The sequence below is a fragment of the Carcharhinus amblyrhynchos genome, chromosome 17 (assembly GCF_965287045.1).
Source record: "Carcharhinus amblyrhynchos chromosome 17, sCarAmb.v2.hapA, whole genome shotgun sequence".
Taxonomy (NCBI): Eukaryota; Metazoa; Chordata; class Chondrichthyes; order Carcharhiniformes; family Carcharhinidae; genus Carcharhinus; species Carcharhinus amblyrhynchos.
Genome location: NC_137340.1, coordinates 55,819,203 through 55,831,934, shown reverse-complemented (window position 1 = coordinate 55,831,934; position 12,732 = coordinate 55,819,203). Strand labels below are relative to the sequence as shown.

Here is a 12,732-nt window from a genome sequence, read left to right as displayed (position 1 = left end):
GTACCAGCAACAACCCCACCCAAGCCCTATCACTGTAATCCCCCCGATACTAAGGGACAATTTTGCATGGCCAATCAACCTAACCAGCACAACTTTGTTACATGGATTCGCATACATCGAACATAAAACATAGAACATTACAGCGCAGAACAGGCCCTATGGCCCTCGATGTTGTGCTGACCTGTGAAAACCAATCTAAAGCCCATCAACCTACACTATTCCAATATCATCCATATGTTTATCCAATGACCATTTAAATGCCCTTAATGTTGGCGAGTCCACTACTGTCGCAGGCAGGGCATTCTTACTATTCTCCGAGAAAAGAACCTACCTCTGACATCTGCCCTATATCTATCACCCCTCAATTTAAAGCTATGTCCCCTCATGCTAACCATCTCCATCCGAGGAAAAAGGCTCTCACTGTCCACCCCATCTAATCCTCTGATCATCTTGTATGCCTCTATTAAGTCATCTCTTAACCTTCTTCTCTCTAACAAAAACAGCTCAAATCCCTCAGCCTTTCCTCATTAGACCTTCCCACCATACCAGACAACATCCTGGTAAACCTCCTCTACACCCTTTCCAATGCTTCTACATCCTTTCTATAATGTGGTGACCAGAACTGTACTCAATACTCCAAGTGCGGCCACACCAGAGCTTTGTACAGCTGCAACATGACCTCATGGCTCCAAAACTCAATCCCTCTACCAATAAAAGCTAACACACCGTACACCTTCTTAACAACCTTATCAACCTGGGTGCCAATTTTCAGGGATCTATGCACATGGAGACTGAGATCCCTCTGTTCATCCACACTACCAAGTAACTCACCATTAGCCCAGTACTCTGTATTCCTGTTACTCCTTCCAAAGTGAATCACCTCACACTTTTCCGCATTAAACTCCATTTGCCACCTCTCAGCCCAGCTCTGCAGCTTATCTATGTCCCTCTGTAACCTGCAACATCCTCCCACACTGTCCACACTCCACCGACTTTAGTGTCATCCGCAAATTTACTAACCCATCCTTCTACACCCTCATCCAGGTCATTTATAAAAATGACAAACAGCAGTGACCCCAAAACAGATCCTTGTGGTACACCACTAGTAACTGAACTCCAGGTTGAACATTTCCCATAACCGCCACCCTCTGTCTTCTTACAGCTAGCCAACTTCTGATCCAAACTGCTAAATCACCCTCAATCCCATGCCTCCAGATCTTCTGAAATAGCCTACCGTGGGGAACCTTATCAAACACTTTACTGAAATACAGTGTTAACTGTCCCAGGGAACTCACAGCGACATAATTCCAGGGATTCAGTCAATCTTTCTCATACAAAACAGCCCTAAGTTATTCATGCTGTGCCATGGAGTTGAGGAGGAACTTCTTCACTCAAAGGGTGGTGAATCTCTGGAATTCTCTGCCCGTTGAAGTGGTGGAGGCTGCCTCGCTAAATATTTTTAAGAAGCGGGTTGATGGGTTTTTGATAAGAGAGGGGATTAAGGGTTATGGGGAGAGGGCGGGAAAGTGGATATGTTCTTATGTTCTTATTAGTTGAGTCTGAGTATGTGTTTGGAGAGCCCAAAATATCACACAGGGACAGAGTTCACACTGTTTAACACTGATTCCAGGTCACGGTCCACTGTAACCCTTATCCCAATCGTGCTAATGCAATGTTGGACTTGTGCTTCATTAAGCTGTTAGCATTGTTGCTCTTCTCCCGATTAGATTAACTTCCCTGGAGACTGTGAGCATCTTCTGACGCCGTTCACTGTCACCCTGGATTTGGTGCAGTTTATAATATGTTAGAGCAGAGCTGGTGTCTTCTGTCAGATTCTTTATTTCTTCCCTCCCTCCCTCCCTCGTTTGATTTTGTAGTTTCTTCAGGAATTGCAGTTTTACAGGAATCACAATGTGTAACCTCCTAGATCTGCACATTCCTGTTTGCCTCATCTGCACTACTGATATTTTTCCCACTGTAGAAGAATAATTAATCAGCTAAGATGTCACTGAGGTTTGTGTTGGAGAAAATAGAAAGTAAATTATAGAAAGTCTGTTTTTTTTCATTTTCGTTATCTCCCAAGGTTACCGGTGGTGCTTTACAGGATAACTAAACAAAAACACATCATGTAGGAAAGAAAAATGTGTTCATTATTGATAGCTGGAAAATATTAATCAATATAATTAACTGGAATTATTAATTAACTCATTCACACATTATGACATCAAATTTCCCCATTAACCATTAACTCAAACCCACTTTCCGACCACTGGCACCACTGCATCAGAAACTTATTTTGCTTGTTTTTGGGATGTAGGCAATGGGCCAAAGGGCCTTTAGCTGTTGACCTCTCTGACTCTCTGGTGAAGCAGCTCCGAGGACAGAGTAGCCGCCCCTGCTCCTTGTTCATACTTCAAGTTCTTATTTTCTGATTTAAGTTCTTCCTCAGCCTTGCTGCAATCCTCCAACCAGACACGGTGCCATCCCAAAGCTCTGATTCCAGCCCTTTGTGCCACTGCCCTGCCTTTGCCTCGCTGCTGGCACCAGGTTTTCAGGCAGTTAGGTAGATTGGATGAGTGCCACGTTGCTGTTATTTAAAGCATCACCCCCCCTGGTGACCTCTGTTCACCCAGCTCTTTCTGGGTGACGGGGCCAGGGGTTAAAATTGGGGCATTGATTAGACTAGACCCCTGACCTTGTGGGAATGAGAGTGAAGGGTCAGAATTATGTGTTTGGCATTCTGCAGAGTTCAGCTGTACAGTTCCCACACTTTAAGGTGATGTTTGTAAGGATTGGGAAATCAAGGGGAGTGTATATATATCCACAGGGAGAGATCAGCAGTGAACACACTGAGCACATCTGTGTCAGTGTCTAGGAGATGGTAAGTGGCTGCATTTAACATTCCAGCTATTACCTGTAATATGTGTCTTTCGACAGTCAGTAGTTTGGAATAGGCAAAAAGTGTGAGGTTGATAGAATAGCAGCAGACGGAGGGTAAGGAAGCAGGAATAGCAGCAGACGGAGGGCCGGGAAGCAGGAATAGCAGTAGATGGAGGGCCAGGAAGCAGGAATAGCAGTAGATGGAGGGCCAGGAAGCAGGGTAGCAGATTTCTGGTCAATAACTAAAGAACCAGAGAGGGAGCAAGGGAAAATGAGAGAGCGAGAGTGATTTGGAACGCACTGTCTGAACGGACGGTGGAAGCAGATTCACCATAGAATTAGATCAAAACTTCAAAGGAAAAGAAACCATTTGTGGGGTTATGAGGGAGGAGCAGGAAATGGGACTGAAGGGGTAGAATGGACATGATGGGCCAAACGATCCCCTAAGCTGCATTATTCTATGATTCTATAACTTGGAAAGAGCATGAGAGACGACAAAACAAACAGAAATAAAGAGCAGAGTGAACAGTGTGAGGTTTCTTGGATTCTATTTGCAACAAAAATAATTTCCAAAGATGTTTCTGAGGTGACAACGTGAAAAATACTGCAAAAGGGAGGTCAGGACCGAGGGAGGGGAGGATTGAGGGAGGTGAGGATTGCGTGAGTTGAGGACTGAGGGAAGTGAGGATTGAGGGGTGTGAGGACCGAGGGAGGCGAGAACTGAGGGAGGTGAGGACCGAGGGAGGTGAGGATTGAGGGAGGTGAGGATTGAGGGAGGTGAGGAGTGAGGGGAGGTGAGGATTGAGGGAGGTGAGGATTGAGGGAGGTGAGGACCGAGGGAGGTGAGGATTGAGGGAGGTGAGGAGTGAGGGGAGGTGAGGACCGAGGGAGGTGAGGACCGAGGGAGGTGAGGATTGAGGGAGGTGAGGACTGAGGGGTGTGAAGACCGAGGGAGGTGAGGATGGGGGTGGTGAGGACTGAGGGAGGTAACACATTAAACAGTTTTGACATGATGGTGATACTCTGTAAACCTGGATTCCAAGACAGCCAGAAATTCGGGGAGACAGGATTGAGGGAGATAGGATTGAGGGTGACAGGATTGAGGGTGACGGGATTGAGGGTGACGGGATTGAGGGAGACGGGATTGAGGGAGACGGGATTGAGGGTGACGGGATTGAGGGAGATAGGATTGAGGGAGACGGGATTGAGGGAGACGGGATTGAGGGAGATAGGATTGAGGGAGACGGGATTGAGGGAGACGGGATTGAGGGAGACGGGATTGAGGGAGACGGGATTGAGGGTGACGGGATTGAGGGAGACAGGATTCTCGCAGCAGGAGGCAGCGTGGTGATAGTCAGAGCGACTCCAGGGGTGTGAGTTAATGAGCAGAGAGGGAGCTTGTCACAGATTTGAAGCTGTTACAGTGAGTGTAATAAATCAGTTACTGTCTGCACATTAACATTGCAAAGTTCAAAACTGATCTGTTTGTAAATGAGGAATATTCCAGGGATGAGAGCTTGTCTCTGATTGGTGTTGTGATGATCCTCGCTCTCACATTCTGCTTTCAGATGGTGAGTCTCTGGCTCCTCGTGGTGACGCTACTCAGCCCAGTCGATGGTGAGTGATCAGGATAGTGTCTGTCTGATGGCAATGCTCAAAGTGCAGCTTATCAGAGGCTGCGAGACTCTCAGCCAAAGACTGGCCACAGGATTGTGATGCTTCTGTTACCGAGTAGCTCATTCTGAGGTGGAAACATCAAATCCCAGTGAGACAAGTTGGGGAAGTGAAGTCAGGAAAGTGATAGTGAAAATTGCCAATCATTATCTAAATTAACAAGTATCCCCCAGCAAGGAATACCCAACCATTCGAATTCTCAATGACTCCAAACTCGCTGCCTCAGGACAGATTTCACACAATCATCCACACTCCAAGAACAAATAGTTTCAATTTAAAATTACCAGGACAGGTACAGCACGGGGTTAGATACAGAGTAAAGCTCCCTCTACACTGTCCCCATCAAACACTCCCAGGACAGGTACAGCACGGGGTTAGATACAGAGTAAAGCTCCCTCTACACTGTCCCCATCAAACACTCCCAGGACAGGTACAGCACAGGGTTAGATACAGAGTAAAGCTCCCTCTACACTGTCCCCATCGAACACTCCCAGGACAGGTACAGCACGGGGTTAGATACAGAGTAAAGCTCCCTCTACACTGTCCCCATCAAACACTCCCAGGACAGGTATAGCACGGGGTTAGATACAGAGTAAAGCTCCCTCTACACTGTCCCCATCAAACACTCCCAGGACAGGTACAGCACGGGGTTAGATACAGAGTAAAGCTCCCTCTACACTGTCCCCATCAAACACTCCCAGGACAGGTACAGCATGGGGTTAGATACAGAGTAAAGCTCCCTCTACACTGTCCCCATCAAACACTCCCAGGACAGGTACAGCATGGGGTTAGATACAGAGTAAAGCTCCCTCTACACTGTCCCCCCATCAAACATTCCCAGGACAGGTACAGCACAGGGTTAGATACAGAGTAAAGCTCCCTTTACACTGTCCCCATCAAACACTCCCAGGACAGGTACAGCACAGGGTTAGATACAGAGTAAAGCTCCCTCTACACTGTCCCCATCAAACGCTCCCAGGACAGGTAAAGCACGGGGTTAGATACAGAGTAAAGCTCCCTCTACACTGTCCCCGTCAAACACTCCCAGGACAGGTACAGCACGGGGTTAGATACAGAGTAAAGCTCCCTCTACACTGTCCCCATCAAACACTTTCTTCGAATGTCGTTAGCAAAAATGCCTAGCACCTTTGTAAAAGTGTGACAGCACACTGGGTGGTATAGGATAACTCAGATTGAGAGTTTCTGATGGGCCACTTCATCCAGAGTTCTTTGATTTTTTGATTTGATTTGATTTATTGTTGTCACATGTATTAACATACAATGAAAAGTATTGTTTCTTGCATGCTATACAGACAAAACATACCGTTCATAGAGAAGGAAAAGAGAGAGTGCGGATTAAAGTGTTACATTCATAGTTAGGGTGTGGAGAAAGATCAACTTAATGCGAGGCAGGTCTGACGGCAGTAGGGAAGAAACCGTTCTTGAGTTGGTTGGTACGCGACCTCAGACTTTTGTATCTTTTTCCAAAGGAAGAAGGTGGAAGAGAGAATGTCCGGGGTGTGTGGGGTCCTAGATTATACTGGCTGCCTTACTGAGGCAGCGGGAAGTGTAGACAGAGTCAGTGGATGGGAGGCTGGTTTGTGTGATGGATTGGGCTACATTCACAACCTTTTGTAGTTCCTTGCGGTCTTGGGCAGAGCAGGAGCCCAGACCAAGCTGTGATACAATCAGAAAGACTGCTTTCTATGGTGCATCTGTAAAAGCTGGAGAGAGTCGGAGCTGACATGCCAAATTTCCTTAGTCTTCGGAGAAATCTATCTCCTTGTGGCCTGGTGTCAAAGTGTTGTTCCGTAACACTCTCGTGAAGAGTTTTGGGATATTTGACTATTTTAAAGCACACATTGTCCTGGTATAACAGTCTGATATATTAACACGACCTGTAATAGTAAACCAGCCAGCAATGGCAGCTGTGTAACGTGGTACTGTACACCGACAGTGATGCTATCCGCTGTGACACTGACTGTAGCTATACTACACCCATTGCCACATAGCTCCCCCCCTCCCCACCCCTCCAGCATGCACCAACTCATCTTGCAGGGGTTTTATTTGGCAGTTGTGAGAGCTACATTTCAGCCTGTGTATTGTGTTGACATTCTCACTGATCCAGAATTTTCCATCTTCTGTCAAATTCCTGTTTTGCTGAAGCGGAGGGAATTTGCTTTGACAGACTCGGCTGCTTCCCAGGGGGATATCCATGGACAGGGACAAAGGAAAGGCCTTCAAGCAATCTGCCCTGGAGCCCGGAAAAGATCAACACTCGCTTCCTCCTGTACACCCGGCAGAACGGAGACAATTACCAGGTAGAGTCACCTTCACCCAGAGTTAGCTCAGAAAGGCAGTCACCAGCCCCAGAGAAATAATTAGCAGCAACTGGACAGTGGAATGCACATCTGTCATGTGACTTAATACTCCCTCAGCACTGACCCTCTGACAGTGCGGCACTCCCTCAGCACTGACCCTCTGACAGTGCGGCACTCCCTCAGTACTGACCCTCTGACAGTGCGGCGCTCCCTCAGCACTGACCCTCTGACAGTGCCGCACTCCCTCAGTACTGACCCTCTGACAGTGCGGCACTCCCTCAATACTGACCCTCTGACAGTGCCGCACTCCCTCAGTACTGACCCTCTGACAGTGCTGCACTCCCTCAGTACTGACCGTCTGACAGTGCGGCACTCCCTCAGCACTGACCCTCTGACATGGGCAGTGTTGTTGGATGAGGGTGTCACCTCTGTTCTGCTGACCAGAGAAATCAGCTGGCTGTAAACTGTTTGCTTGTGAATGTTTCACTCGGGTTCAGGTGTTTCTGTTGGGGAATCATTTCGAATCTGATTCTGAAGGAGTTTCTTGTCTTTTTTTCAGGAAATTAGTGGAATGGCTCCTGAGACGGTGAACGTTTCAAACTTCAACACTCAACACAAATCTGTCTTTATCATCCATGGGTTCCTGGAAAATGGTGATGTTAGCTGGGTTGTCAATCTGTGCAAGGTGTGATTGGGGGATCTGTGTGAGGGGTGATCTGGGATCTGTGCGAGGGGTGATCTGGGATCTGTGCGAGGGGTGATCTGGGATCTGTGCGAGGGGTGATCGGGGATCTGTGTGAGGGGTGATCGGGGATCTGTGTGAGGGGTGATGTGGGATCTGTGTGAGGGGTGATCTGGGATCTGTGCGAGGGGTGATGTGGGATCTGTGTGAGGGGTGATGTGGGATCTGTGCGAGGGGTGACCTGGGATCTGTGCGAGGGGTGATCTGGGATCTGTGCGAGGGGTGATCGGGGATCTGTGCGAGGGGTGATGTGGGATCTGTGTGAGGGGTGATCTGGGATCTGTGCGAGGGGTGATCTGGGATCTGTGCGAGGGGTGATCTGGGGTCTGTGCGAGGGGTGATCTGGGATCTGTGTGAGGGGTGATCTGGGATCTGTGCGAGGGGTGATCTGGGATCTGTGTGAGGGGTGATCTGGGGTCTGTGCGAGGGGTGATCTGGGATCTGTGTGAGGGGTGATCTGGGATCTGTGCGAGGGGTGATCTGGGATCTGTGCGAGGGGTGATCGGGGATCTGTGCGAGGGGTGATCTGGGATCTGTGCGAGGGGTGATCTGGGATCTGTGCGAGGGGTGATCTGGGATCTGTGCGAGGGGTGATCGGGGATCTGTGCGAGGGGTGATCTGGGATCTGTGCGAGGGGTGATCTGGGATCTGTGTGAGGGGTGATGTGGGATCTGTGCGAGGGGTGACCTGGGATCTGTGCGAGGGGTGATCGGGGATCTGTGCGAGGGGTGATCTGGGATCTGTGCGAGGGGTGATCTGATGCAGCAGAAACCAGGAAATATTAGGAGCTTTTAAGAAATATACAGCAGTAATTATGGGTGATTTTAATATGCAAGTAGGCCGGATTAATCAAATTGGTAAGGGTAGCCCCGAGGGGGAGTTCATAAAGTGTATTCAAAATTGGAGAAATATATTGTGGAACCAACCAGGGAGAAGGTTGTTTTGGATTTATATTATGTGATGAGATGGTTTTGCAGTAAAGTACCCTCTAGAGAAGAGTGATCATAGCATGCTTGAAATTCAAATTCAGATGAGGGTAATAAACCTGAGTCCTTGCGAAGGAGGTCGATGCATTACAGCCAATCCCAAGAAGGTTCACTATATTGATTCCAGGGATGAAGGATGTGTTTTATGAAGAGAGACGGAGCAGTTTGGCCATAACTTGCTGGAGTTTAGAAGAAAGCATATCTAATTGAGGTTTATAAAGTGTTAAAAGAAAGTGACAGGATAAACATAGAGCAGATATTTCTCCTTGTTGGACATTCTAGAACGAGAGGCCAAAGTTTTGGGCTAAGGGCTGATAGATTTACAACAGAAATGAGGAGGAATTGTTTCACGTAAAGGGATATGAATCTGTGGCGTTCTCCACCCGAGTGCAGTGGACACTGCAACACAAGGAAATTTGAGGAAGAGATTGATAGGTTTTTAATTAGTGACGGGCTGAAGGGTTATGGGGAGCTGGCAGGAAAGTGGAGATGAGGTGAAAATGAGATCAGTCATGATATTGAACGGTAAAGCTGGTTTAAGGGCTGAATTACCCAGTCCTGCTCCTTAGTTCTTATTCTCATATCTGCATAAAGTGGGATCAGGGGGCAAACTCTCTGCTGGTTGGAGTCAGACCTGGCACAAAGAAAGAAGGTTGTGGTTGTGGGGGGGGTCAGTCATCTCAGCTCCACGACATCTCTGCAGGACCTCATACATGAGGACATCCGGATCCCTCTGTACCAAAGTATTTTGAAGTTTCTCTCCATCTAGATGAAAGTTGCCTTTTTATTCCTCCAACCAAAATGGAAAACTTCACCCTTACTCATGCTAAATTGCATCTGCCGCATTTTGGCCCACTGGGCTAACCTATCAGATCTATTTCTAACTTTCTTATTCATTATCACAGCTTACGATCCTATCTACTTCGGTTCATTTGCAAATTTGGCTACAGAGCCTTCTATCCCTTGTGTCCAAGTCATTAATGTAAATTGTAAACAGTTGGGGTCCGAGTACTGAATCCTGTGTCACTAGTTACATCTTGCCAAACAGAAAAGTATCCATTTACACTGAGTCTGCTTTCAGTTGTTTAGCTAATCCTCTATCCAAGATACTAAAATGCCCCTAATCCCATGTGAACTGACCTTGTGTATGAACCTTTTGTGCGGCACCTTTTAACTGCCTTCTGGACCTCATTATGACCTCAGTTCAAACATGGACAAAAGAGCTGAATCCAGGGGTGAGGAGAGAGTGACAGTCCTGGACATCAAGGCAGCATTCGACCAAGTGTGGCATCAAGGAGCCCCAGTGAAACTGGAATCAATGGGTATCTGTGTGAAGAGTGATCTTGGGATCTATTTATGGTGTGATCTGGGGATCTGTGCGAGGAGTGATCTTGGGATCTGTGTGAGGAGTGATCTTGGGATCTGTGTGAGGAGTGATCTGGGGATCTGTGTGAGGAGTGATCTGGGGATCTGTGTAAGGTATGATCTGAGGGATCTGTTTAAAGAGTGATTGGGTAGATCTGGTTATGGTATGATTTGGTAGATCTGTTTAAGATGTGATCTGAGGATCTGTGTGAGATGTGATCTGGGGGGATCTGTGTAAGATGTGATCTGGGGATCTGGTCATGGTGTGATCTGGGGATCTGCTTAAGGTGTGATCTGGGAGATCTGAGTCACCAAATTAACTTTGGTCTTTGTTTTGTCTCTTTGAGGCGATTCTGCGAGTGGATGATGTGAACTGTATCTGTGTTGATTGGAGAAAGGGTTCCCAATGTTCGTTCAGCCAGGCTGCTCAGAACATCCGTGTGGTGGGAGCAGAAATTTCATCCTTTCTAGATACCTTGAGGGTGAGTACTAAACTGCAACCTTAACCCTACAGAATAGGAGCAGACGCCCTATAGAATGGTGCAAGTTAACTAATCAGACAGAGCAGGAATAACAATCCCATAGACTCAGGGATTATCACCTTATAGAACAGACAGTAGCCATCCTATAGGACAGGAGTAATCAATGTTACAGAAGCAATGATCTGGGACAACAGGGCCAACTGCTTGATAGAGCTGGGGAATGATCCCTATAGAATGTAGGATAAAAGTAATCACCCTCTGGATCACAATGAGAACCTTAGCAAACCAGCTGATTATCTTACTGGATACTAACCCTTGTTGAATCGATTAAATTGAAAACCCATTGAACAGAGCGAATAAAGCTCATGGATTTTAGATGAGAGCTCCTTCGGTTATAACCTGGAATTAGATGGTAAGTGGTTGGATGAGGAGGTGAAGGGACAAGTGGTCAGACGCAATGAGTCATCTGCTCCCTGAATCCAATTCCTTCTTCCACAATATTGTCATGCGCTGGGTGGGGAAACAGAAGGAGAGTTCACACATAGGAATAGGAACCCTCCCCTTAAAACTCGCGAATTCTCTTTGACTATCTGTGGATTAACCTTCCTGCTGCTTTCTCTGCCTCAGAGTCACTACAATTACACCTTGTCTGATGTGTACTTGGTGGGACACAGTTTGGGTGCTCACACTGCAGGCGAAGCTGGAAGACGGAGCCCAGGCATCGCTCGTATTACTGGTAATCCATTCCATCATCGTGTTCTAAACTAGCACAATCTAGCATTCAGCGGCAGCCAAAGAGAAGGAGTTAGACCAATGGAATCCCATATAGTGGGAATCAAAGACAAAGACATTGGTCCATTTACATTTGATATGATGGGAGTGAATTGGATTGGGTTTATTTATTTTGATATCATTCACTGTAAATTAGTTTATTTATGTACTCACGAGGTGTGGGTGTCACTGGCTGGGCCAGCATTTACTGCCCACCCCTTATTGCCCTTCAGAAGTTGGTGGTGAGCTGCCTTTCTGAATCGCTGCAGTCAGTGTGGTGTAGGCACACCCACAGTGCTGTTAGGGAGGGAATTCCAGGACTTTGACCCCAGTGACAGTGAAGGAACGGCCGATATATTTCCAGGCCAGGATGGTGAGTGACTCGGAGGGGAGCGTGTGAGTGAATGGGGATGGAATTCTACTGGGTGGGAGTGAATGAGGTGAAACTGAGTTAGTCACCTGGTATTTGTTGATAACTTTAAATGTTCTAATGATCTTGAAAAACAATTCATGGATCCCAGAATTATTCCATAGGGCTTGATCCCGTGGAGCCGTATTTCCAGAATACTCCACCCGAAGTCCGGCTGGATGCTACTGATGCATTGTTTGTTGATGTGATTCACACGGATGGCTCAAGCAAATTCCCCAGTATTGGTAAGTCCCAAAACCTGGGAGATACGGAATATCAACTCTGGGCTGAAATCAGAGACAGGATAGGCTTTTGTGGAACCACTGGCTCAGGGAAGGAATCACTCTGAGATGTCCTGAAGAGACTGGAGAAAGTCTGGGTCTGGGGAATTAGAGCTCCCGGCAACAGGAGATGAAAAAAGAGTCTTGAGAATAAAAGACAGGGAGACAGAAAGTTGGAGAGAGTGAGCTAGAAAGAGTAAGTGAATGCAAGGGTCAAAGAGTAAAACAGAGAAACAGGGGAATAGGGCAAAGGGTAGAATAAAGTGAGGCCATCAGATCCAGAGAGAGAGAGAGAGAGTAGAATTGGTGGTTGGTGGTGACTGAGAGACCTGTAGATTGAGCTTGTATAAAGACACAAGGCATAGGAGCAGGAATAGGCCACTCAGCCCATCAAACCTGCTACACCATCTAATATGATTATGTCTGATCTCGAGGTTTAATTCCATTTCCCCGTCCCCTCCCACATCCCTTAAATCCCCGAGAAACTAAAACTCAGTCTATCTCAGCCTTGTATGTATTCATCGACAGAGCAGCAACAATTCCAAACATTCTCCCCACCTCAGCCCTAATTTATTGCCCCCTACTCGGAGATTGTGCCCCTGTGTTTTAGATTCCCCACGGGGAGAAACTAACTCTGAGCATCGAGCCTATCAGCTCCTTCGGATTTTGTTGCTTTCAATGAGATCACCTCTGATTTTCCAAATTCCGGAGAATATAGACTTAATGTACTCAGTCCCACATCGTACGGCAAGCCCCTCACCCCAGGCACCAACCTACTGAATCATTGCAATACCACCCCCAGTGCAAAAATATAAACTCCC

General features: G+C 47.2%; 1 protein-coding gene across 1 annotated transcript in view; it reads left to right on the top strand.

Annotated features, from left to right (window-relative positions):
* The first annotated feature begins 2,002 nt into the window (after nucleotides 1-2,002).
* LOC145354267 (inactive pancreatic lipase-related protein 1-like) overlaps nucleotides 2,003-12,732 on the top strand; it is a 30,350-nt gene continuing 19,620 nt past the window's right edge. Inside the window, exons 1-8 of the mRNA XM_080205356.1 lie at nucleotides 2,003-2,013; nucleotides 3,129-3,209; nucleotides 4,445-4,497; nucleotides 6,721-6,875; nucleotides 7,435-7,560; nucleotides 10,316-10,450; nucleotides 11,078-11,186; nucleotides 11,756-11,875. Coding sequence (XP_080061482.1) covers nucleotides 2,003-2,013; nucleotides 3,129-3,209; nucleotides 4,445-4,497; nucleotides 6,721-6,875; nucleotides 7,435-7,560; nucleotides 10,316-10,450; nucleotides 11,078-11,186; nucleotides 11,756-11,875 — 790 coding nt within the window. The remainder of the gene's footprint in view (nucleotides 2,014-3,128; nucleotides 3,210-4,444; nucleotides 4,498-6,720; nucleotides 6,876-7,434; nucleotides 7,561-10,315; nucleotides 10,451-11,077; nucleotides 11,187-11,755; nucleotides 11,876-12,732) is intronic.